Source organism: Mycteria americana, chromosome 2, assembly GCF_035582795.1.
Source record: "Mycteria americana isolate JAX WOST 10 ecotype Jacksonville Zoo and Gardens chromosome 2, USCA_MyAme_1.0, whole genome shotgun sequence".
NCBI classification, from domain to species: Eukaryota; Metazoa; Chordata; class Aves; order Ciconiiformes; family Ciconiidae; genus Mycteria; species Mycteria americana.
In genome coordinates, this window is record NC_134366.1 from 121,490,966 (window position 1) to 121,518,127 (window position 27,162).

Below are 27,162 nucleotides of genomic sequence, written 5' to 3' on the forward strand. Positions count from 1 at the left end.
ATGTTTGCTGTTGGCCTTCATAAGGGTGTAGCCACGTTAGTACAAATGAGAGCTTTATATTATAAGAAAGACTAGGGGTTTGAGTTTGACAGGTATGCCATGCCCAAACTGTCACTTACAGGACTTATTGATTATTTTGGTGAAGAACAGGGGGATTACACTAGTGATTCCTCAATTGAATAGAGACAAAAGTTAAGATAGGAAGCAATAAAAACAGTTATAATTTCCATCAATGAATCAAACTGGTCAGGAGACACGAAAGGTCTGAAGATAGACTTTTCAGTGATTGGAGGCAAAGGGCAAACTTAAGTTTATTTCTCCTAGCAACAACACTGACAAAACACAACAACAGAAGCACCAGTCTCTTTCAAGTTTATATATCCTGAAGTCAGGATGGTCTACCTTAGTTAAGGTTGCAAAACACTGATTTGTCCCCCAGGCTGTTGGCAAATACAATCTGATAGTCTGTATTACTAGCCTGAACATGTTTTTTTTGATTCCAACCTCTTTATGCCCCAGCACACTACCTTGGACAATGGACATGCACAGCAGACAGTTACCATACAACAAATGCCATTAAAGCACCATGTGTAGTCTTATGGCATGTATACTAAACTGAAGCTAAGATACTTCCATTTGGTTTCCTTTGACTTATGTCACTACAGTAACCCCAGTGCTTCAGAAAGGTATTTTTACAATTCTTATCAGATAAAGGAATTGGATTTTCCTATTGTATATGGAAAGAAACAAGGCAAATAAAATTTTAAGCTTCTATAAATTTCAGATATATTTGACATGTGCAGGATTGGAGTTTTCAGAGAATTTAGTGTTCTAATTCTGTTTTCAACACACAACTGAGTAATTTCGGCTGCCTCGGAGAGAACACAATTCTTAACAAATGCGATGTAAGAATATCAAGTGAAGCACCCATAAAATGGAAACCACAAAACAGTAACTCACAAGAAACTTGATTTTTTAAAATTCTGAAGTGACTTTACGTTAGATACTTAACAAGTCTGGTCCCTACTTTCATGCAGCCCACATGAATTGCCGTGTTAATTACAGAAACATTATCCATTTTAACCATGTTCTTACACATATTAAATAGATAGCCTGGAACTGATAGGGCCTCCTTACATGTGACAGAAGATTTAATCATAATATAGCATTAAGACATTAAATATTTGGCATTGAAGCAATTGTCATTTCACAAAATGTGGCTTTGGAGTACTACATGCTCTGACGGGATATTGTCCTTAAAATTAACAGCTATATCCATCTATCAAATTCTGTATGTATTATATGTATATACACAAAGAAATACATTATCCATTATGCATTTTTAAAATAATAAAGACTCAGTTAAATATACTGAAATACTTACAATGTAAAATAACCTTGAGTTCAACAAGAAGTTTCTTTGAACCTCCATGGCTTGTACCTGGAAGTTTTTGCATTGCTTCTCCTTTTTTATTCAAAATTACTATTCTTAATGCTCCTGTATTTAAAAGAAAAATTATGGACTTTTAGAATATGCTGTGTATTATAAGTGATTGGAGATTTCTGTATGCTTGCTTTTTTAAACAAGAGTGCATAATAATATATTTTTAAATTGACATTTTACTTATTAGTATTTGGAAGAAAAAACCCATACCTATTGGTGTACCAGCAAATCTTGTTTCATTTGGTAATAACTCATCTCCTTCAGGCCACGTTACTGATAATTTGTCGGGAAGTCTAGTGGAAAAGAAAGAATGTACAGTTTTTCTGTGAGCTAAAAAACAGGGTAATTTATCTTTAGTAGAATATAGACAAAGCTTTTTTTTTGGGGGGGGGGGGGGGGGGGGGCGGCGAGGGGGAACCTAAACTATTTTTTCCTGGTTTAGAGTTCTAGGCTTTTTTGTTTCTACTGAAATAGCTGACTGCTTTCCCATTTGTGAATAAGACAGAGCTTTTTTTGTTCCTGAAGAAATACTAAAACTGTTATTAGGAACTCCACAAGTAAGTAATTACAATTTAGAGCTTACCTTGCCATTTCATCCTCTATGTATTTTTTAATAGCTTTATCAGACACTGTTCTGTCAAGTTTTGAGATGGGAACAGTTTTCATTTCAGCATATAACGCCTGAGGTTCCTGAAAAAAAACTGAGTGCAGTTATAAACAGCCAGATTATAGTATGTCAGAAAAGAAATACCTCTCTATCAAGGGACTAGACAAGTCGACATAAACATACTGCAATATGTTAACAAATACTACCTGGTGACACCACAAGACACTGTTCTAAAATCTGCTGAAATCACAAGGGTTAAGAATGGATGCACAACATACTATTGATACCAACTGTGATACTCTATTTTATATGCAAATTTAAATAAATCAGATTGTTGATCATGAATAATAATTTTAATATATTTACATTAAAACTAATGTAACTAAGTAGTTTGATTATTTCTAGATTGCTGAATCTCAAAAAAATACCATAATTTTCAACAGTTACTTAAAAGTCATTTAAACAAGTCTGACCCAGGATTATGTTTAAAGATTCCATAGACATACTAGGTATGTGAATCCTTTTTATATTTGTCTTACCAAAGCAATTTGAACCTCTCCTCCAGTGGCATATATATCCCCATCATGGTCTCCATACAAAAAAAATTTCTCAATACTTCCATAGAATATTGGAAGAGTCTTAACAGTTTTCACCTGTAAAGAGAAGACAACAATTAATGTCAATACATTACTTCTGCATCAAATGTATAGTATTTGCCTTTTATTGAGTTCAAATCCTCTACTATAAAACAAACAAACAAAACCGCAACATCAGTGAGCAACTAACTTACCAGCTGTCCAGTTTTGTACGTTTTCCCGTCCCATTCTATTGCAGCATACGTTGTCCAAGGGCTCTGCATTCTTTTTGATGGTAAATCAGTACGTGTAGTTACTCCTCTAAAGACTGTGAATTTTATCTGTTTGTCATATTTTTCATGACAGTCTTTGAGCCACAAAGCAAATTCTCTGTCAATTTTCATTCGCTGCTCCTATAAAGAGATTACAAAATAAATACATGTTATTACTGTATTACAAAATTTAAATCTGACAACTTCAGAAGTATGAACAATTATAAGAGTATAGCAATGAGTACTCTGAAAAAGGGATTCTTCAGCTTGGAAACATTACAAAATTCTAGGAAAGCTATACTTCAAGCCAGAGAAAGTGTTTTCCCCCAGCACCCATATTCCCCTATGAAGAGGGTCTTTCCAAAAAACTTGTCATATAACAACTAGATAAAGTCATTGTTTAAGAAAATAAAAGGAAGAAGACTAAATCTTATTTTTTCAGATTTAAAGAGTCAGCTTTACTACTCACTAAAACTGAGAGAAGTGTCTGCTACAAAGTGCTGCAAAAGTACCCAAGGTGAAAGTTCTTCAGAAGCTGGGCAATATTCAGTGACATGAACAAATGACCAGTGAGTAAAGGTTTCTATATCATATGCATTAAACCTTGCCAAGAAGAAATACTTAACAGAATAAAAGGATTACCTGTCCATTGAAGATTCTTGTGAACAGAGTATTCTTATCTTTTAGCTTCAGCTCCAGATCCATGAAAGTGAGTTTGTTTGTGCTGACCTGGAACTTATCATTGGTAAATAATGTACCAGAAATTCTGTTGTAGCATTCGACTGGTGCCAATCCTCTCTTCTTTGGAGGAGCGCACCAGTCAAAACTTAAACAAAAGGAGAAAGACATTAAAACCCTTTTTTATAAAGAGAGGTTTACATTATAGAAACAGACTGGTTTACATTGTAGAAACAGATTACCACTTACTCTTCCACAGTTGTGTATGGTATTAATCTTCCATTCCAAAAACATTCAAAAATAGGCCTTTTTCCTCTGGCACCCTTTTCTACTATAAAGCAGTCATCATCATCATCATCAGCATTTAATTCTTGATTAAAAAGAAGACAGTCTCCATTAATAAATTTCTTTAAAAAACTAATATAATATCGAAAAACAGAGCAGTCTAAATTAAGGATTATCTATACTTATTGTTAGGCCCAGTACCAGTACACATTATATCAAGCTAGGTATATACTGTGTTAGGAGTTTTTTTTCCCCTGTTTAAGAAATACCAAGCAGAAAAAGTAAGGAAAGCTAAGGAAAAATTGTAGACAGGGATTAAATAATATTACCAAGTTTGCACATTTCAAATTTGAATAAATATTACTTTTTCCTCTTAGTTTCAATGGATGTTCTTCTAATATCATAAAACCTTGTCACAATTAAACTCAGGATTTGTCAAAACAAAAAACAAAACCCAAACAAAATACCAACAAATTATTTAAAAACCCTAGCGTCTGAAAACTTTTATCCAGTATAAAACAAATTTTAAATTAAGGACTTAGACTACATGTTGTCCTCTGTGGTATTCCAATGTTAGAATCTCTTGAATCAAAATGCTGGTGTTTCATTACTTTCTCGGAGCAAAGATCTAACAGTCAGGAAAGCGGAAATGTGTCAATCAGACTGCATTCCATAAGAGTTTATAGTTTGAAATCAGATGGTGTTATGTCAAAGATCACGTTTACATGAACGAGTTACCACAACAGCCAGTTTGTTCACAGGATTTGTTCATCCAGAAGGATGTGAACTTTTCTGTTCTGCCACAACCCAAATTAGATAACAATTTACACTTCAATTTAAATTGTTCTAGTTTCTATTTCATTAAAACATTTAGAGTAGTAGGATTGTCTATAATAGGACTGATAAGCAGCGCAACATTTCACTCACTTGATGGAAAACATGGATCATCAGGGTATGTTTCTTTATCATACAGGAAGGGATGATACCGGATGATGCCTTCCACTATACCTTCTCCTTCAACATGTGCCTTAAACTCAAAACTATCTGCTGCAGTATTTATATACAATGTCTGCATGTCATCTTTGATCTCCCTAAGATTGACAATCTTGGGTACTTTTCCTTTTTCAAACATTGAAATCTGGGAAAAAATAAAACAAGTTCATTTTCCTTAGACCAAAAAACCTACTGTAATTAGCATTTGTGACATTTATCTTCAACTGTTAGCAAAACGAATTAGTTCCTATGCTGCAATGATAAATAGTATTACTTTTTAAAAATTAAATTACATACATATCTTAAAATGCTGCTGTAGTTCAAAATGCATGATTAAAGAGAAACAGGCACAATATGAAATAAGTTGCCATCAAAGAATTTTGACTAATAAGTATAAAATCTCTCACCTGAATGTCGATGTTGTTGAAAGGGCTTATGTCTTTTGTTACAGCATTAGTTTCATTTCCTTTTGGTCCATGGATGTAATAGTGATAGATATGTCTGAAACACATTTTAAATGAAAAATAAATCTCAAAGTGAAATTTAAAAATTGCACATTATAATTTTCAAAAACCTAAATAAACTTATATTTTTATTAAAATATAACAGGTTCATTGCATTGTTATAAATCAACTCCATGACAACACGTATATCTGGTACACATATATCTGATTTACTAAAGGGAGTGATTCCTTTTCACTCTTTTCAATTCTCATCTCCTTCATGCAAAATCATATTAGGATCAATTTTTTGATAAAACAATTAGAAACATTACAAATTGGAAAATAATACATAAGTGAAAAAAATTATGACTGTTACATGGCTACAGATCCTTTACATCAACGTGCAGATTAATAAAACTACTGTAATTTGTTCTGCACTCTGTAGATTTAAAAGAACTAGAGCCAAAAAGCTTTCTACACATTGTTCCTGATATCAGTTTTGTATTGATCACCTAATAGCAATAGAAACATTTAACAAACAATCACTATCCTTAAGTTATTTGCAAAAAAGTAAAGATACCCCATTTGAATATAGGTAGCAGTCATGGCTGTGATCTGCATATTAGAAATAGTTTTTCTGTTTGTAAACATTATTTTCTAATGGCACTTATGCTCATTTAAGAAACTAAAAAAAATCCACACAGTCAGATAGAGTAATTATTTTCAGAGAGCTATGAAGTTTGAGAAAACTGAGGACTTAACGCCATTTACTTCAACTTTTCAGCAAGCTAGCTAATTCTTCCAACTGCAAAGATTGAGTCCCCTTAAACCTCAGGCTAGTGGTTTGCAGAAAAAATGAGATTATGCAAGTCAATGGGACTGAATGCATGAAGGAAGTTAAATGCACCTGCAAGTGTTTATAATTGCTTTGCTTCTGACATCCACTGCACTAAATGCACCCCAAGGAGAAATTCTGCTTCCCAGACAAAAGCTCCTCATGGTCTCATTGCTCAGGACTTTAAAGCAGACTGGTATGTCCAAATTGCTTAGCATTTTGTCTGCATTTCTTCCAGACTTCAAAAGGTGCTCTCATGGCCTTAAGACATAATTATTTGGGGGGGTTCATCTCCCCTCCCTCCACTTCAAAGCATCTGAAACAATATGAGGGCTGTGCTGTAGCCCATTAAAGCAGAATGAAACTGGTATCATGCATGTGTGGCAAAAGGCATGGCAGAAGGGTATGTGGAGGTGTTTGAGGGGAAAAAGGCCATTACAGCCAAAATAGTGATGCAGGACTGTGTAGCACTGGGAAACTAAATCTGATTGGTTTTACTGTAATAGCTACAGGGTATATACTTGAATAATTGCACCTGGGTTTCATCTCAAACAGAGGCAGTTCTTTCACTTCACGACATTGCTGGAATGAACTAACACATACCTAAGTGTGGGTGTTCACCAGAAGAGCACCTAGAAGCTAATGAGGGATGCAAGTTATCTGTCAACGTAGATGTGCAGCTACATTTTCATGAGGTTAAAAAGGGTTTCAGCCACAAGTTCTTACATGCAACACTGAACGATGTTTCATATAATATGGTATTATCTAATCCTTATATTAATCCTGATATTAAGTATTATCTATTATTATTAGATTACAGGCAAAACAAAAATAAAATTATAGCTCAAAAATCAAGTTCTATGGTTTGCCAGATTTCAAAATTGGGCTATGACTTCGTAGTTCAGTTTACATTCACAGATAGATCCATCATCTAAACAAATAAGCCCACACAATTTACAGGTATCACACAATGCCATATCTCCAGGCTCTGCAGGCCCACTGATGACACTACTATAGTACTGAGTGGACAGTATCACATATCGTTCTCCTTCTTAAACTGGGATGAAGCAGCAGCTTCTTTGTTGTTGCTGTTGGGGTTTTTTTTGTTTTGTTTTGTTTTTTTTTAAACCCACACAACTGTAAATACAAAGCTAGATATCAAGGTCAGGAGCACAGCTGTGAGAAAAGTAACGTATCAAGTCAATAATAATTAGATATAATTATTACAATAATAATATAACTATTAAATTGAACAGGTTATTAATAACTAGATTGGATAATTATCTATCAATTATCAAGTCACATTGAAACTGATGGTTGCAGACACCTTTGTTTGGATGGGGGACCCCATTCAGTTGTGCTACTTTCTGTAAAATCAGTTAGCTAGGAAGACTAATTGTGTCATCAACAAAATATGTATCAACAGCCTTAACAGGAATAAAGCCAATGACTATGTACAAAAAGGAAGTAATTCATAATTATCTGACTTTGTTAGCAGTCCACTGTTAAATCAAATCTTTTAAATCAGCAACTTACGCCAGTTGCCTTGTCCAAAGATGAAAGTAGTTTTTCAAGTACTGCATGTGATCTGGTTGTACACCTGTAATGACAACTGCTGTGAAACTCTCTTTATCCCTTTCTTCTAATATTAGATTATGAAGAAATCTTTCATCATCACTTGTGATGTGAGTAGAGTCAGATGGCTACAAAAAGAATAAAATAAGAGCATGAACGTAAACTGAATTTCTTAACTCCCATCAGCTTTGAAAGGGATTAAAAAACAGAACAGGAAAATAATACAGAACACATGATGCTAAGTATCACAAAGGATTAATGCTTAAAATAAAAGCTTCCAAAGTCAACAAACTGAGAATCTGACATCCCTGATCCATTCAATTTTCAACTCACTTTCATCACAGCATTTGAAGTGTTCAGTCTAGAAATGCATTTAATCATGTTTAATGTGGCACTGTGTGATACCCATGTTCTCACCCATCAAATGGAACTATTATGTGTACAAGACATAAGTCTTTTTTTAGGAAAACCAAGCCAGAAAAAATAATTATTTGCTTTTAAATGGATAGGCTGCTTTCTATAACAGAAATGGAAGTGGAAGAAAAATGCATTTGCTGTGAAAGAGAAAGGGTAAATCCTCAGTTCCAGCTGAAATATCCAGTAGTCTCACAGAAACAGAAATTCCTGATTCCAGAAAGTCCTGATTGAATTTGCCTGGATGGATGCACTTTACTCATATGATAGGAGGTTTCTAAGCTGCAGTGGTTGATGCCATGCTTTGTGCTGGACCAGTGGATAATCCTTTACATTTGGTGCATCCAGAAAAGAAGCTATTTTTAAAACGAAGATTGAAATCTTTAAAGCAATTGCAAACAATTAGTACAACTGAGAAGATATGCTTTTCCATGCTGTAGTAAATGCAGCTTCATGCCTTGTTTTGCAGGTAAACAGGCAAAAAGGAAACACATCACTGAGTCAGTGAAAGGACGCATCTCCTACCTAACTGTAGACAGTGAAATATATTAGTCAAGGGAGTTCTGTTAAGACTTACTTTCCCCAGGGAATCAAAGGGGTCTCCTTAACCAACAGGATAATTTAACCAGTTGTGGGAACTTTCATCAAAAAAGACTGCAATTCTTTCTGCTTTCTACTTCTGCAATGCTTTCTTCTGCCCATAGCATAGCCTCTTTTAAACCTAACAGTCTTGCTGATTTCATCCAAGCAAGGGGCTGTTTCTATGATAGTGATGAGATCACAGATAATAAAGAAAATCCAGAGTCCTCACCTCTGTATGATTTGACCAATGACCTACAAGCTGCATACACATGTTGAAAAAGTACAACTTACACAGAGTTAAAGTACCTCTGAAATGCTGTTCCCAAATTCTTTGGTTGCCTTCCCACTACAGATTACAAACTACCATGGCACTTTCCCCTACATTCCTAGCATCCATCTCAGCTAGAAAAGTAGTATTTACTTGTTGGCAATATTAAATGAACCAGGGAAGTGAGTGAAGTAAAGACAGGTGCCTATTATCCATCAACAGAAGATGATCGACTTGGGTGCCATCAGTGCCATTTCTCTTCAGTGTTCTGGCCTTGTTCTAGAATGTCAGAGGTTTGGTATTAAGCACACCTTGAGTTGTTTGCAAAAGTAACTTCCTTTACCAATCCAGTTCCTCAAAAATTCAATTATTCTTCTCACACTGCAGTAATCCATTACAACTTCCATTTCTGCCATAGTATTCTCTTGCTCACCTATGTGCACTGCAAACCATTTTTCAAGACATTAAAGAGACAAATTCACACAGTTAATTTCACATCAATATAACGAACTGGCCTGGCTATTTCAACGATTTGTAAAAATTTCTTAGACCCGAGTTGTCTATCCGTTATCTCCACATTTCCATTACTCGAGAGCTTCAGATCATCTCTTCCCTCTTGGATATCTACAAGTTATTTTTTTACCTCTAATAGAACTCTACTTGCAATTTTTTTCTAACTGTGTCAGCTTAACTTTCATTTTATATTATTACCACAACTTTTCAAACAGTTGATTGCACCACCTTCTTGAATTCTTTAGTAGTATCTACGCATCTCATTCTGCTAGTTTCCTCCAACTAATATGTTAGCTTATTTTCTACTTTTCTACCCCCTCCCCCTTTAATATCAAATGGGGAGGGAAAGCATTTCTGCCCTCTACAAAAAGCAGATTTTGTCTGTTTTTATTTTCAGTTTCTATTTCTGTGACTCTACCTTCTCATCTCTATTGCACAGAGATTAAAAAAAAAGCTTGTACATTTCTGATGACTCGTTCTTTGTCGCAAGTCACTGACCCAAGACTGGCACGATAAAAACCATATTCACCTCCTGTTCCTTTCTCACCCATACAAAAGGCCAAGAACACTGATACAACCCACAAGATATGGGCTATAATCAAGGTCTGATTACCTCGTCATACACAGCACCCACTTACACTCCCATCTGCACCCTTAGCCATATCTTTGCCTTTACCTCCTTGCTCAAAAATGTCCAAAGAACAGTTCCTTTTGGTCTTCCTCCTTATCTTACAGCTTTTTGGTTAAGCTTTACTTCTTCATGAAAACCATTAGGGTTTTTGTTGATCTGGCTGACTTTTCTCGCATATGCAGGGTAGTTCTTCTACATACTTTTATATAATACACAGTTTGTTTCCCTAATTTATTCCTTAATACCTCAGAGAATGGACATTGTTCTTTATGTTTTATACATAACAAAACAATCGCTGTTCTTAGAAAAATCTTTTTAGATATTTTTCTTAACCTGATATGTCAAACTATATAGCATTTCTGTCCTTTAAGCTAAACTGAAAAAAGAATCACATACAAATAAAGCCTTATGATACAGTGTCTCAAGTTTCCCATTACTTCCTTTCACACTCAAGAGTGCAAATTATTTGTAAGATAAAGATATCACCAGATAAGTATTACAAGAATATTACATAGTGAACTAATGTTAAGTTGGGAAAGGCTTTCAGTTAAAAAAAAGAAAGTATTAAAGCCATTTACCTTCCTGTTTCGAATGTATCCACTATATATTGCTTCTTTGTTTTTCTCCTTCTTTTCAAAATCCTCTTTAGAAAGGACAAGTTCATGAACATCCTGAGAATCTGCAGGTTTGCTTATCATCTGTTTTTATTAAAGAAACAGCATTTAAAATAAAAATAAGAGTTAAAGTGAACGTAGTAAAACAGCTTAATGCTGTGATTAAAAGCTAGGATAGTAACACCCTGATTAAGTTCAAGATTGACATTTACTTACTCTGGCAGACTGTCCAACGAAGAACACTGCTTGTTTGCCTCCAACTCCAAAATATGAGATATCACTATTTAAACTGCGAGGCACTGGCAAAGGGCGTACATATCCTGAATGATCACTGACAAGAAAAGTGGCTTTAATAAACATTCTCAAGACAAGCGTCATTGAAAAAAACAAATAAAAATTTCTGATCTAAACAGCTTGTATTAAATTCTTCCTGCAGTCACTTTGTTCAGAAGTCCTTCATTTTAGATCTATTATAACTGTATCATTAAAATGTGTCTAAAATTCTTGATGTATTCTTTTTAAAAGGATGTTGACTGTGTAACTCTTTTCCTAAGCCATCTTATAAGACACTTCTGTCCCTTCTAGCAACCAAATCTTATTCAGTCATACACATTCAATTTTTTAATCTAAATAATTCTTTTGCTTATTAATATCTATGTATAATTTTTTTACACTGAAGTTCAGATGAAAGAGAGGAAAACATTTGGCAGGGAGAATCTGATAGAAAAAGAAACTATTACCCTGAAAACTTTTCTCCATTGTTAACTCTGCAACAGGGATGTGGTCAATAGGTCTGTGTGATAGGTACTGCGGTAACAGCAATTACACACAGTTTTAGTGGTACAAGATAGAAGATAAATCCCTCAATGCTCTCTCTGACTATGGCAAGATATTAACTGTGAAGCTGCTGCAAATGAAAATGGATTACAACGCAAGCCTGATCTTTCTGACATCATCCTTTCGTAGAAATAGTTTTAAGTCAAAATGAGAAATAATGCCAACCAACTATTAAATGCAGTCCTGGAGAGACTACATATGTCATCAGTAATTAAATTCCATGTCTTTTGAGTCAGCTTTGATTGATGAACAGTCTTACCTAGTTTAAGCAAACAGGAGGACAAACATCTTATTTTAAATCATAGCAATCCTAAACGAAAACAAGGTGTAGATGGTACCCTGGTATAATTTACAGCTATGGTCCCACTGAATGGTATCAACCCACAGTTGAAACCTGTAGCTTAAAAATACTATACATTTCTACTGTTACTAAATTCACCTACAACAATTTCAAAAAACAGTTAATTTCTCTACAAATGACTAGGTAAGATGACCCAGCATCACTTTTTATGCACTTATCTCCAGTTGTTTGATAGATATTGATTGTTCTATTTGGAGATGCATCCAATGCAAAAAAAAACCCTCCTCAGCTCTATTATCACTTTCTACTGACCCATTACTTTTTACACTAGTTTCTCATAGGACAAGTTACTTATGATTGAAGCTGTGATCCTTATCTTCAAATTTAGTGTCCTAGGCTTAAGGTATTTAAAAAGTGACTAAAGCTCGAGAACTGTACATAACTGCTTCTCTGGAATTTTCTACACTAGGGCTAAGCCTGGCTGTGCAGGTGGAAGATCTCTTGGGAACAGATTCAAAACTGTAAAATGAATTTATATAAGCACTAAAACCCACCATAAACCTCTATTTTCTTCTTTAAATGTAAAACATGTATTTTGCCTAGCCTTCTTCAATAGACAGACATCTTCAGGTATAATTTTGCATTATATCGGACATGACTAAGATACAAAAAAAAAAAAAAAGAAAACCTAAACCAAACCCCTGTATCCATTATTCCAGTAGCATGACAGACATTGAACGCGTTCCTTAATGCACTATTGAAAGGCTTTCAGGTAACAGGTAACACTATAAAAAAAGACTCTGCAGAACACAGAATGCCCCTAACTGTATGTAGGCAAGTCAAAGACAGGACAGCTTAGAAAAGGCCATAAGAATAAAAAACGTTCTCACAGTATCATAATATTAGAAGAGCATTTTTGTGTTATGAAGCTTCTCTATTTCCTACTTACAGAAAATATGATTACGCGTAAATAGACACATAGAATGACAGGTTTTAGCTAAGTGTTGGTATAGAGATGTCTTAAAATGATATTCTGTGAACCTTCACAGAGTTTCCTAATTGTTGTAAAAATGATTAAAACTTTCTAACCTCTCGAAGTCACCTTGCCTTGTAAACTTTGACAGTCTATATACAGCCCAGTTGTTAAGTTGTTTAGAAGTCATTCCTCTTCCATTATCAATCACAACAACAGCTGGTTTTCCTTGGGAGTCATCAAATAACTGTTTGGGGAAAACATAAAAAACAAGGAGCACCAGAAAAAAAAAAAAGATAATGCAAACTACACCTGAAAAAAAGTAGAATATTTCTATCTTACCAATTTTATCTGTATGCTCCGAATACCGGTATTTTGGGATGTAGCTGATAGAGAATTGTCAATCAACTCAGCAAGGGCAAATGCTAAGGAAATTGAAGAAAAATAACCCTATTAAAATCTTGTTCTCAAAAGACAGCACTCAGAAAACATACACACACTCACAGTAGTTTCTTCTGAGCAATTAGGATAACACATTCCCTTAACACAGACAAAAGCTAAGCACTTTCAGAACCACCAAAATTATATAACATCTTGATTTTAAAAAAAGTTTTTGTACATGTACTTTATGATTTGTTTCATCACTGAATCTCTCATATCTGTGTTGATGGTAAGAACACAATTACTGGAAGTACCTAGGAACAGCGATGAACTAACAGGCTCCTTACCAAAAGGCAAACTTGCCTTTTTCCATGATTAGGAATGAATTTGTACGCTTCATACGAAAGCCCAAAGTGTGTGAAAAACTGACTTTGACTTGTTAAAATACTGAGGGAAGAATGAACTCATTGAAAAAACCTCAACAGAAAAGTTGCACAATTTCCAAAATAGAAAGTGATTTGTTTACAAAAAGAACACACAGAAAATTGTAAAAATGGTTGAGAAATGTAGTCAATGGTAAATACAACCAAAGTTCTGTCAGATACGTGCAATACACAGCAGAAATAGTCAGCCAAACTGGTTGCACAAGTTTGTTGTTTCTAAATATTAACACTTGGAGCTTTTACCTAATCAAAGTTAGAACTACCGAACTTTAGTGAAAAATTGCGTTTAATTTAGGACAACAGGATCAATCTGAAAAAAATGCATCAAGTTCAGATTAATTTAGTCCGATTGATCAGCTCTAGTGAATGGAATAAACATTTCCATTCAGTCTCTCTGATAAGGAAGTTTTATTTCCTACAGTCTGCAAGGTTCTTCAGAACACTATGGTGCAAATTAGACTGGCCATACACTTCAGACACGCAAAATAAATCCCTTGAGTATTAGTATCATATAGCAACACTGAAGTATTGGGCATTTTCCCTCAAGTTGTTTCTGAAGTATAAAAACAGTTCTCAGCTTCTTTGCAACTTTCTTCACTCCTAACAACAGGAGTTGAGCACCAGTTATGTGATCCATACTTACTATTCCATATCAAAGAACAATGGCCCTTCAGGAACACATGAAATTGGTTAGGCATGCCCTTAGAGATGTTGTAAATAAGAAGCATCAGCTGCAGGACACTTACACACGCTCAAAATTGCTATTTGCTCTAACAGTCAATTCTAGTACATAATAAACAAAAGTAGACGGTTCAGTGTAGCTGTTTTGCAAATTTTAATTACTGGTGTGTTACAGAATTTCACAAATGACTTCACTAGGTCTCAAAGAGTGAGAATTAGTAACATATTAGGAAAAAATATACCAGTAATGTCATTACAGAAGTGGATCTAAAAGTTAGTCTGTTTGTAGTCTTGATCATCGTAGTCACTTTAGGACTGAAGAGTTATGACCACAAGTAGCACCCAAACTTTTGGACCATTGTAAAGGCTTTTGTGGTAGTAATATGAACACATGCAGTACACTCAGAGGAGGAATCCTCCTTTTCCTTGTGTCACCTACTGCAGAGTACAGATAAGATCAAGAATTGACTTAAATGCATATGAAAAATTTCTCACAAACACCTGAAGCTTGTTCACTCTCTTTTAGAGAGAATGATGATTTAAAGCACCCTAGCAAGCTGCTTTAGCAATGACATGACAGAGGAAAACACAGGAAAAAAGTTTACTACTACTAAGGGAAAAGTAAAGTTTGCTTTACTACTAAACAAACAAACAAAAAAACCAAAAACCAAAAAACAGTGGACTTCAAAAAGACAACATTGAGATCCCATATTTAAATCACTTCTCTGACTCATGAATAAATACGCTTCAGGCTTTTGGGCATCAGTACACAGGGAGAGAAAATAGCAAATGTGTGTTGATGATGCTGCCAGATGGACCCAAACAAAAGTTCAAAATGTTTTTAAACTACAGCAAGTTGTCAAGAAACTTTGATACCTAGGCCCACAGACATTGACAGGTATGATCAAAGTCTTTTCCTCTCCTGTGGATATACTTTCTTCCTGTTTCAATACTTCTGGAATACAAACAAATCTGTCAAAGATGCTGCTATATTTACATTCAAACCACATTGTAAAATGCAGTATTTTTTACATGTGGATGGCAGATTTGACCTTGATACAAAATCTCTGGATAACACAATCATTGGAGTTACGTACATGGAAGTGATCATAATGTGAGGCAACAGAAACAGAAAACCTCTTTTATGAAGAAAAGGAGGGAAAAGGAAAATAAATCATGTGTGTGAGGAACTAAAGGAAAACTGAACATATGCACACATTATCCTTTTTCATCTCTTATTATTATTCTGAAGCCTGTTGAGAGAAGGAAAAAAAAGGTTTTCCTACCAAGGGAATGCTCAGCATTTCATGGAAGATGAGTGGTAGCTATGAATCACGTGAACACTTATAGGAAGTGCAGTATTGAATGGCTTCATAAAGATCTTATGAGATATAACAGTTCCTTCTGACAAACCAACTGTTTGTTTGCAGTGCTGTTTATTAGCATGGAAACAGGGTGAGAGCTGAATTGTTATGCACATACTGGGGAATTTCTCCAACATAGAAGAGTTACAGTCCTCAGTATATATTAATTTTATTTCTTGATTTAATAATTTAAATTTTGCTTGAGAAAAAAAAACAAAATGGCAAGACTGAAACCAAAACTCTTTAAAAGTGTAATATATTTCTAAACTGAAAACTTGTTTAAACATTTGTTTTCTTGACATAGACACCATAAACACAGAAGCAACTTCTTCAGGTTCTATTGTAGAACTTGATGACCATGCATCATCTTGCATTTAATGCACAAACCTGTTTGTTTAAATGTTACCATAAGTAAAGCTAAATGGATGATACTTGAGTCTGACTCTAAAATCCTCTTTTTCTTCTCAGATGAGACTTTTTTTTTTTAATAGAGGAATAGGGATTGGGAGTTTTGATAAACAGTTATAGAAAAATCAATACAAGAAACCACAGACTACGTATACCTCTTCAAAGCTTAACTGTTCTAATACAAGGTGGTTATAGTAACAATATGACAGAGGACTAGATTTCTCCATTTTTTTACCCCTCATCTCTCCATTCTTGCAGTATAGGTCCTTGCTCCCAGTTTCCAGCTCTCATCATCTTCCTGTCCTATAAGTTTTGTTGTGCTAGTATTAGCAAAATAGTATTAACTCCTCATCCAGCAATGTTATATATATTTAAAAGGGAAACATGAACGGATAGTAGCAAAATTCCTTGGTTTTGCAGCTGAACATCAAATAACAGAAGGTTCTGTGTCCACACCATTGCATTCAACACCTCACATCATCTTGACATACCACAGAATTAACAGTTTTCTTTTGTTCATTATTTTTCTGTCCCAGTAGATGGGCTGCATGTGTTTTGATATTATTTCCTACTTATACCCTCATGCTCAAAGTACTTTAAAAAAAAAGTTATCCAATGTGGTTGCTAAAGGTGCACTCCTTCAAATCAAGGCTGAACTGCTCTACAGTTTCAGGAATGTACTATGGTTTGACTGTCAGAAGTGCTCACTTGAATCTCATCAAATTCTGTGACTGAAAGAATGGAAATGCTTCCAGTTAACATGAATCTAGCAATGAGAACAGCATTTCTACCTGCAACTTTTGAAATATATGCATTTACCTAAAAATGCTATTGTCACAATTTTTTCCCTATTAGTCAGCATTAATGTCTGTAAACTAACAATAATTCATAGAATCATAGAAAAATCCAAGCTGCAAGGGGCCTCGAAAGATCATCTGGCCCAACCTTTCATAGAAAGGGAGCCTAGATGAGCTTATCTAGCACCCTGAGCAATCACATCTTGAAAACCTCCAACGATGGGGACTCTACCACATCCCTAGGGATGTTGTTCCAATGAATGATTCTTCTCACTGTAAAAAATTTCTTTCTTATATTGAGATGAAACCTCTCCCAGTGCAACTTGTACCCATGGCCCCTTGTCTTCTCCATGTGGCTCCTTGTGAAGAGAGAGCCTCTGTCCTCTTGGCAGCTGCCCTTTAAGTATGGAATACTGTCATGAGGTCCCCCTGAGCCTTCTCTTCTCCATGGAGAAAAGACCTAACTCCTTCAATCTTTCCTCACAAGGCAGGTTCTCCAGCCCTTTGATCAGCATTGTGGCCCTCCTTTAGACCCTCTCCAGTCTATGTCTTTTTTGAATTGTGGGGACCAGAACCGGACACAGCACTCCAGGCATGGCCTAACCAGTACTAAGTGGGATAATCATATCTCTATCTCTGCTAGTAACACCCCTCGGGGTGCAGCCCAGGATCCAGTTTGCCTTTGTTGCTGCAGCAGTCCTCTGCTGGCTCATGTTCAGCTTGTTATCCAGCAGAACACCCAGGTCAGCAAGGCTGCTCCCCAGCCACACAGACCCAAACCTGTACTGGGCTCTTTGGTTATGTCGTGCAAGACTTTGAACTTGTCGTTGTTAAACTTCATACAGTTCTTGCTTGCCCACTCTTCCAGCCTGTCCAGGTCTCTTTGTAAGATGGCTCTCCCATCTGATGTGTGCATCTCACCATCCAGTTTAGCATTATCAGCGACACTGATAAAATCACAACAGAGAAGTATCTCATTCTACTGTTTTCGTTCTTATTTCTCGTGTGGTCTCCATCAAATATGGAAAAACACAGCTTTTAACACCACATAACTTCAGAGTCCCTTGAACCCAGGATGAGTGGAAGAAGAAACAATACAAAATTTGCCAATAAAAAAAAAATCTGACAGGTAAAATTAGCAAAAAAGTGAAGCAGCTAGAGATCAGAGTAGCACAAGATAAGATGCTAACCAACTACCTCAGCATAACTTCAGCATCCGTAACATGCACCTCCCAGTAATACACAGTGCATTTCACTGAAACATGACACAGGAGCTAGGGGTAAGATTTTGCAGTATTTCATTTTCAGCAGAAGTAACTACTACTGTCCAGCTTGAAGATCCATCACCATGGCACAAATACAATTATGAGGTATGATATCTGCCAGCTTCATACAGTTATAGTCTTCAAATGAACAGCCCCACTGTTGACACCACTTTGCTATGCAATCAACAGTCTTTACTGTCGTGAAGAGTAGATGGAAGAAAAAAAGCTCTACACATTGTTCTGATTTTGGCTGGGATAGAGTTAATTTTCTTCCTAGTAGCTGATATAGTGCTGTGCTTTGGATTTAGTGTGAGAATAATGTTGATAACACACTGATGTTTTAGTTGTTGCTAAGTAATGCTTACACATGTCAAGGACTTTTCAGCTTCCCATGCTCTGCCAGGTGCACAAGAAGCTGGGAGGGGGCACAGCCAAACTGGCCAAAGGGCTATTCCATACCATATGACATCAGGCTCAGTATATAAACTGGGGACAGTTGGCCAGGGGGTAGCAATTGCTGCTCAGGGACTGGCTAGGTGTCAGTCAGCAGGTGGTGAGCGGTTACATCACTTGTTTTTTTCCTGGGTTTTGTTCCTCTCTCCCTCTCTTGTTGTTTTCCTTTTCACTACAATTTATTATTATTATATTTTTTTCCCCAATTATTAAACTGTTCTTATCTTGACCCACAAGTTTTCTTACTTTTTCTTACTTTTGCTCTTCCGATTCTCTCCCCCATCCCACAGTGGGGGGGGGAGGGTAAGCAAGCAGCTGTGTGGTGCTTAGCTGCCGACTGAAGCTAAACCACGACTCATATAAAGAAAAGGAAAATGTAAGTTTGACAGACACAACCCATCCTAATCTATACACCAGTCCTTACTGATCTATACCTTTGTGGCTCTCTCTCTTTTACTTTACACCCCTTTGGTACTTTGTTCCTGTGTTATTCAGTTCTTGCCCTTGGTGAGCATTTTTAATAGTTGCCCTGGATGGCTCACAACAGCGGGTTGATCTCCAAGGACTACCTGCTCAAAGAATAAGAGTCGTTCACTCCAATGTGCAGAAACTCAAGTAAGTGTGGCAGAAGGCCAGAACTGATGAATGAGACTCCTGACCAAGTTCAAATGCTGATGGGAAGTATGCATAAGGTTGAAGAGGGGATGGACTACCCTGGAGGAATACAGAGACACTGACCAAGTGTCGACCAGACAGTCAAGGGAAGTGATTCTTCCTCTCTAGCCAGTCTTTGTGAGACTGCATTCTGAGTACTGTGTCTAGCTTTAAGCTTCTCTGAAAAAGACAATGAAATACTGAAATGAATCCAGAGGATTCCTTCAGATAATCAGAGGGCTTGAGCACCAGACACGCAAGGACAGGCTGCCGAGACAACTGGGATTGTTCAGACTTAGAAGAGAAGGCTAAGGGAGACCTTATCGCTGTCTTATTGCTAGGAGGGTACAAAGATGAAGCCAGACTCTTCTCAGAGGTGTACAGTGATAGAAGAGGAAGCAACGGACAAAAGTTGGAACATGGAAAATTCATTAGACAAAGATGTATTTATTTTATAATCAAATACTGGAATAGGCTGCTGAAACAGGTTGTGGAAGTTCTACTCTTTGGAGATATTCAAAACTCAACTGGACTTGTCCAACCACCTGATCTAATTGACTTTGCTTTGAGCAGATATTTAGATGACATGACCTCCAGAGATCCCTTCTGACCTAAATTATTCTAGGATGCCATATAATAGTTCCACATGTCCAAGATATCCCAAACTTTCCCTGAAAAGTTCTTTGATGGCTACGGCAGGTAATGATTACCATACATAGGCCTTAATTTTCAACAATGTCAGGTTCAGCCATCAATTCAGTGTCACAAGGAAATGAAATAGTAATTAGCCTTCCTTTACAAAAGTCTTGAGCTCAGCTAGAGAGGCAGAAGCATCAAATTCAATTTAAGAAACTATGCATAGACAAGGAATGGCCAGGCTAGTTTGCACTGCTGTACCTCAGGTTTATTAGTTTTGTTCAAAAAGTAAAAACAAGAGCCTTAATTAAGCAGAACAGAATGTACATGCCTGGAAAAATGAACTCCGGAGATCCATGATTAGTGCAGAAAATGTGAACAAGAGATGGTAGAATCCTAGAATGGTTTAGGTCAGAAGTGACCTTCAAAGATCATCTAGTTCCAACCCCACTGCCATGGGCAGGGACATCTTCAGCTAGATCAGGTTGCTTAAAGCACCATCCAACCTGACCTTGAACATTTCCAGGGATGGGACATCCACAACTTTTCTGGGCAACCTGTTCCAGTTCTCACCACCCTCATAGGTGTGGTGAGTTCTCAGCTCATAGGTGTTCCAGTTCTCACCACCCTCACAGGAATTTCTTCCTTATGTCCAATCTAAATCTACCTTCTTTCAGTTTAAAACCATTACCCCATGTCCTGTTACTACAGGCCCTAGTAAAAAGTCTCTCTCCATCTTTCTTATAAGCCCCTTCATATATTGAAAGGCTGCAATAAGGTCTCCCCAGAACCTTGCCTTCTCCAGACTCAACAACCCCAACTCTCTCAGCCTTTCCTCATAGGAGAGGTGTTCCATCCCTCTGATCATTTCCATGGCCCTCCTCTGGACCGGCTCTAACAGGTCCATGTCTGTCTTGTGCTGGGGGGCCCCAGAGCTGGATGCAGTACTCCAGGTGGGGTCTCACCAGAGCAAAGTAGAGGGGAAGAATCACCTCCCTCAACCTGCTCGCCACACTTCTTTTTATGCAGCCCAGCATACCATTTGCTTTCTGGGCTGCAAGCATACTTTGCCGGCTCATGTCCAATTTTTGGTTCACCAGTATCCCTAAATCCTCCTCTGCAGGGCTGCTCTCAATCCATTCGTCCCTCAGTCTGTACTGATACTGGGGATTGCCCCAACCCAGGTGCAGGACCTTGCACTTGGCCTTGTTGAAGTTCATGAGGTTCACTGGCCCACTTCTCAAGCCTGTGAAGGTCCCTCTGGATGGCATCCCTTCACTCAAGTGTGTAACAACTGCACCACTCAGCTTGGTGTCATCTGCAAACTTGCTGAGGGTGCACTCGATCCCACTGTCTATGTCACTGATGAAGATATTAAACAGTACTTGTCCCAATACGGACCCCTGAGGGACACCACTTGTCACCGATCTCCATTTGGACACATTGAGCCGTTGACTGCAAGTCTTTGGATGTGACCATCCAGTCAATTCCGTACCCATCAAATAGTTCATCCATCAAACCCTTATCTCCAATTTAGCTACAAGGATGTTGTGTGGGACAGTATCAAAGCCCTTAGAGAAGTCAAGATAGATGATATCAGTTGCTCTTCCCTTATCCTCCAATACAGTCACTCCATTGTAGAAGGCCACTGGATTAGTCAGGCATGATTTGCCCTTGGTGAAGCCATGTTCGCTGTCTCAAATCACCTCCCTGTCATCCATATGCTTCCAGGAGGATCTGTTGCATGATCTTACTGGGCACTGAGGCAAGGCTGAGTGGTCCATAGCTCCCAGAGTCCTCCTTTCTAAAAACGGGTGGGATGTTTCCCTTTTTCCAGTCACTGAAGACTTTGCCTGACTGCCATATGACTTTTCAAATATGATTGAGAGCAGCTTAGCGACTACATCTGCCAGTTCCCTCTAGACCCTGGGATGCATCTTACTGGGTCCCATGGACTTGTACACTCAGGTTCCTCAGATGGTCTTGAACCTGACCTCCTATGATGAGTGGGACTTCATTCCCCCAGTCCCTGCCTTGAGATTCAGGGACTTGAGAGATGTGGGAAGAACAATTGCCAGTGAAAACAGAGGCAAAACGGTTGTTTAGTACTTCAGTCTTCTCTATGTCAGTTGTCACTAGATTCCCCCCACTTCATTTATTGGGGGGGGTACAATTTATTTTGTGTTCCTTTCCTAACATACCTGTAGAAGTCCTTATTACTATTCTTCACATCCCTTGACAAATTTAGCTCCAGCTGTGCCTTAGCTTTCCTAATACCATCCTTACACTCCTGGGCAATATCCCTATATTATTCCCAGGATGCCTGCCCCTGCTTCCAGTGACTATGCATAACCTTCTTGTGTTTCAGTTTGACCAGGAGGTCCTTACTCAGCCATGCTAGTCTACTGCCTTCCTTGCCCAATTTCTTGCATATGGGAATCAATAGTTCTTGTACTCTAAGAAAAAAAGTCTTTAAATAGCTGCCAGCTCTCTTCTGCTCCTTTATCCATGAGTTTCCCAGGGTGTCCCATCCACCAGTCTCTTAAACAACTGAAAGTTCACTTTCCTAAGGTTGAGAGTCCTGACTATACATTTCACCTAGCCTTTGTCCCTCAAGATCATGAATTCCACCAGGACATGATCACTACAGCCCAGGCTGCCACCAATCTTGACCATTCCAGTAAGTTCATCTGTGTTGGTGAGCAACAGGTCCACTAATGCATCTCCTCTGGTTAGGCTTTCTATCACCTAGATTAGGCAGTTATCCTCAATGCACTCCAAGAGTCTTCTAGACTGCTTGCAGCTTGTTGTGCTGTGCTGCTTTTCCAGCGGATGTCAGGGTGATTGAAGTCCCCTAGCAAGATTAGGGCCTGCAAGTGTGATGCTTCCTGTAGCTGAAGTAAGAACTCTTCATCGACATCCTCCCCTTAATCAGGCAGCCTGTAGTAAACATGAACCATGAGGTTTCCTTTGTTGGCTTGGTCTCTAATTTTCACAGATAAGCTCTTGACCTGTATACTGCTGTTTTTCAAAGACAGCTCTATGCAGTCAATCCATTTTTAATTTTATGTAGAGGGCAACCCCTCCAACTTTCCTTCCTTGCGGGTCCCTCCTGAACAGTTTATAGCAGCACTTCGATTGTATTGATTGCATCAATTGCAGCACTTCAACCATATGGGTCATCCCACTAAGTTTCAGTGACAGTGATCAGATTGTAGCTTTCAAGCTACACAGTGGCTTCCAGCTCCTCCTGTTTGTTATCAATGCTGCATGCATTGGTAGAGAGACACTTCAGCTGGACTGCTGACTCTCTCACCTTTTTGGTGGAACCTTTTTGGAGGGTTAGGGTCATTCCTCACCACTCCAGTAGGTGCGCTCATCCACCCTGGTGCTTGTGAGCACACTAGTGTCATGGCTTTGCACCCCAACCCTCAAGTTTGTTAGTTTAATGCGTGACTGACTGTCAGCCAATCTGCCAGCAATGTTTAATGATCTCTCCCAGCATACAAAGTAGGGTCAACAGGTGAAAAACTGGTACCTTGTTCAACATATACAAAAAGACATGACACTTCACATCACATGCAACTAAGCTGGGTGCTCAATACCACAAAATACTGTGAACGTTATTTTGAACGTTAGAGATGTCCGGTTACTTTCTGAACTACATAACAAGTTCATGGAAAAGAGCCGTCCATAGGCAGGAACTCACAAGTCCCCAAATCACTCTTGTTGCATCTCTGCATGGCCTTTCTGTTCTCCTAGTATTTCCCAGGTATCTGATACTGGCTGCTGGTAGGAACAAAGCACACATCTAGGCAGAATGCTTTGTCTGGTTTAATATAGCAATTCCTGTGCACAGAGATACACGTTATCACTGACCAAACTATTAGTGCGCTTTGAGCACAGTGCCTCCAAACCTGAACCAAAACAGTGTCTTTGTCAGGATGGGAAACTAAGTGAAGAAAGAGGGAAGGGGGCAAAAAGAGAATGGTACTTAAAAATACAGTTGCTATTTATAGACATTATCGAGATTGTTTTGAAACAGAAATCGCTGTGGGAATGGTACAATGCTTGAGTCTTGATGTTTGCATTTTTTCTGTACAATTTTGAGCCTGCTGTACCCAAGATGTACATACTTAGAAAGTAATCATAGCCACACACAGAATTTTCAGAGAAGCCATAAACAGAAATTAATCTTTTCAATAAAAAAATACTAAATGTTGGTTACATATTTAATATACCAGTTAGATAAAATCTAAAGCAGCATTTTTTTAAAGAAATACTTGCTCTCATTGGTAAGTTAAGCCCTGTAGAACCACAGATGGGACAGCAGACAAAATTCTATGGTAGCTCATACAAAAACTGGTCACCAAGTTCCAACAAAGTCAGTATAGGAGACAAAAACCTGGTAACACAAATGCTTACCTGTCTGGATGACATTTGCAAGATTATTATCAGGACTGAAGTAATTTTACTTCTAAAATATTCAAACTTCTTTAAGAAGTATTTGAGGAGGTACCTCTGTAAATCTGGATTCTTACACAGCCATTTTGAGTCATTTTTAAAAGAAAAATTTGTATAAAGAACATAGTTAATTTTTCTTTTACAGTTAAGACTGTATTTTTTCCACCAGCTGTAACTAAAAGTTAAATTGCTCATAACCACATTACATTCATATAAACATAATTTACACAAGATTATTTTGGCAAGTACTTACGCAAAGGATTTTGCCCTTCACTGGCATAGTACTCGTACATCCCACTTTTGACAAGTGTATCATAGTGTGGCAGGAAGTCAATTCGCTCTTTGGTTGCCAAAAGCAGCATTTGATCAACTGACTGTAGCAGATACAAAGTAATTCCATCTTGAACAAGTTCACCTACAGTGAAGATGAAATATAAAGCATATTGAAGAACATCCACTGCACCAGTCAACTTTTGCTCTCAAAACCAGTACAGATTAGCCTCAAGTAATCTCTGTATTTTCTTAGGTGTTGACTACTCGGCCTCCTAGCAACAACATTTAATTTAAAATATTTTCACATTTCCAAGCTTAATAATGCAAGTTTTCTCAGGTGACAGCTATTTACATGCCATTTTTTCCTATCAATTACAGAATTTGTGATGGAAGGTAAAAAATTACCTTGTATAACTGTCATCATACTAACGAGTAGTTGTTAAAAATTTGTTTGTGAAAGTCAATTTTGTAACAATTCTTGGCAAACTATTACAGGATTTGTACTTCCAGTTAATTATTGCATGTCAGAGTATAAACAATCATCATGCGGTCTTCACAATCAGTATAAGAAATAGCTGTATTTATTTTGCCATCTAAGATACTTACTGAAGTTGTCTTCTGTAATTTCCTTCCTGTTTGTTGTGGTGATAACAAAGTTTTCATCAGTAGCTATGCCAAATGCCTACAAAAATTGGAGGTTATTCACTTATGATAACTATGTACTCCATAAAGTATTCAGATAAATGAAAAAAAAAAAAAAAAAATAGCAGTCTTTCTATTCACTTTGCCACAAACTACTGAGAAGTGACCAAACATTTTTGCCGTATTAACTCAGAAGTAGAACACAGTTTAACGCCAGAACTTAACTTCATTTGCTTTCTCAGCTTAGCCAAAACTGTCTGTACTAGAGTAGTTTTTTACTTGCTTAAAATATGTTCTAGCGAGCAACAGCAATTTTAAGGAGGAGGAACTGTCTTATGGGTAATCACCTTGAGGGCTCAGGAACGAGACTGAACAGCTCTATTTCAGACTGCGTAACTACAACAGCAATAGTCATGATCTAGAGAGTGTCCCATATTAAATTGCACTCTTTTGACACATTAAACCAACCAAATATTTCTTAACGTTGGATACACATTAAAGTCTTTGTTCTCCAATTATATCATATATTAAAAAAAAAAAAAAAACCAAACCAAACAAGATTTCTTTCAGAAAATTCTTTACCATTAAAACACTGAAGTATATTCTTTTGAACCTAAACAACCTTTGCCACTTTGCTGCCTCCAACTTTTGAATATGTTTCTGTAGCTTTGGATTTTTTATCCTGCTTTCTACATACATTTACATGCCTCTACATCTGCCCTCATTTTTGCACCCTTATGTCCAACACTAATCTTTTTCTCAAAATAATAAACTAAATATCCGTATTTCCTCCTGCCTTTCCAGGTCTTTGAAACTCAAGTAAAAGTCGGCTCTGGTCGTCTTTAACTCCATCAACCCCTTCAGTCCTGCAGTCCTGAGTCCGATAGGTGCTTTCTATACTTTTAGATTCTTCCCTGAAGCTCTTGCGTTCCCTGTAGCACCTTGTCCTCATCATTTCCCATAACTCTTTATTTCCATCCCTAGTACTCAGACTCACAAAAATATTTTTAAAACAATGCTTAAGGTTTCATTAGAAGTCTGCTTTCCATCTTTCAGTTACCTTCTCCCTAGTTGCGACTATGTTAAAGATACAGTTAGCATCCACCAGCAAAATTAGCAAAATTGTCAAATTTCGCATAGCACTTGGTGCAAGTGAAACAAATGGAGATGACATGAAGAGACTGATGTTCAGACTTAAGAGTCTGGCGTAATTACTTTTTAGCTCTTCTACGTTCAGACCACTTCAACTTAACCTCTCACATTGCACAAATTTCCACATGGCAAACGTGTTCAGGAAAAAAAAAATTGCTCAGAGCAAGGAAAATACGCAATAAAAATTATAGATACTATAAAACTAACATCCTACTGTGCCATTCGAGGTTAATGGTTAATATAAAATAACTGAACTGGAGAGTTTTACATTTGAAAGCACAGATAAGCATCTTTTCCCTCCAGGTATAATTATAGCTTCCCTGTTTTCTCTACCTCCCAAAAGCTCTTCTGCTCTCAAAACCTTATGAAGAGCGCAGTATTTACTTTAAGGCAGCAAGAAGTTAGGATGAGGTATTGCATGCACAAGGCAGCAGCTTGCTGCCCGAGCACGACCAGCCTCCTCCTTCTGGTCCTCTCCCCCATTCCATGGGTGAGCCTCAACTAAGGCAACCGCAACAGCCTCGCAGGCAGAGCTACACCTGTGTTTCCTGGGTGAGCCCAGCATTACTGTATCTACTGGCAGCAAGTCCTTTCTGCTTCACTCCAAACGGCTGTCATTTTGAGATAAGCTACTAGGCAGGTTCATGGACCAAGTTTGGCAGTCCTAACTGGGGATAAGCTGTTTTTCTTGTCCATGCTGGAATTTAAG

At 37.4% G+C, this 27,162-nt stretch overlaps 1 protein-coding gene across 1 annotated transcript in view; it reads right to left on the reverse strand.

Annotated features, from left to right (window-relative positions):
- Window positions 1-27,162, reverse strand: part of SMCHD1 (structural maintenance of chromosomes flexible hinge domain containing 1) — a 94,009-nt gene that overhangs the window by 56,648 nt on the left and 10,199 nt on the right. The window contains exons 2-17 of the mRNA XM_075494435.1: window positions 25,266-25,341; window positions 24,640-24,801; window positions 13,183-13,265; window positions 12,957-13,087; window positions 10,946-11,060; window positions 10,694-10,813; window positions 7,669-7,835; window positions 5,262-5,355; window positions 4,789-4,999; window positions 3,826-3,946; window positions 3,541-3,724; window positions 2,842-3,039; window positions 2,591-2,704; window positions 2,028-2,134; window positions 1,655-1,737; window positions 1,385-1,498 (exon numbers count right to left, since the gene is read on the reverse strand). Of these exons, the coding sequence (XP_075350550.1) occupies window positions 1,385-1,498; window positions 1,655-1,737; window positions 2,028-2,134; window positions 2,591-2,704; window positions 2,842-3,039; window positions 3,541-3,724; window positions 3,826-3,946; window positions 4,789-4,999; window positions 5,262-5,355; window positions 7,669-7,835; window positions 10,694-10,813; window positions 10,946-11,060; window positions 12,957-13,087; window positions 13,183-13,265; window positions 24,640-24,801; window positions 25,266-25,341 (2,080 nt within the window). The remainder of the gene's footprint in view (window positions 1-1,384; window positions 1,499-1,654; window positions 1,738-2,027; window positions 2,135-2,590; window positions 2,705-2,841; window positions 3,040-3,540; window positions 3,725-3,825; window positions 3,947-4,788; window positions 5,000-5,261; window positions 5,356-7,668; window positions 7,836-10,693; window positions 10,814-10,945; window positions 11,061-12,956; window positions 13,088-13,182; window positions 13,266-24,639; window positions 24,802-25,265; window positions 25,342-27,162) is intronic.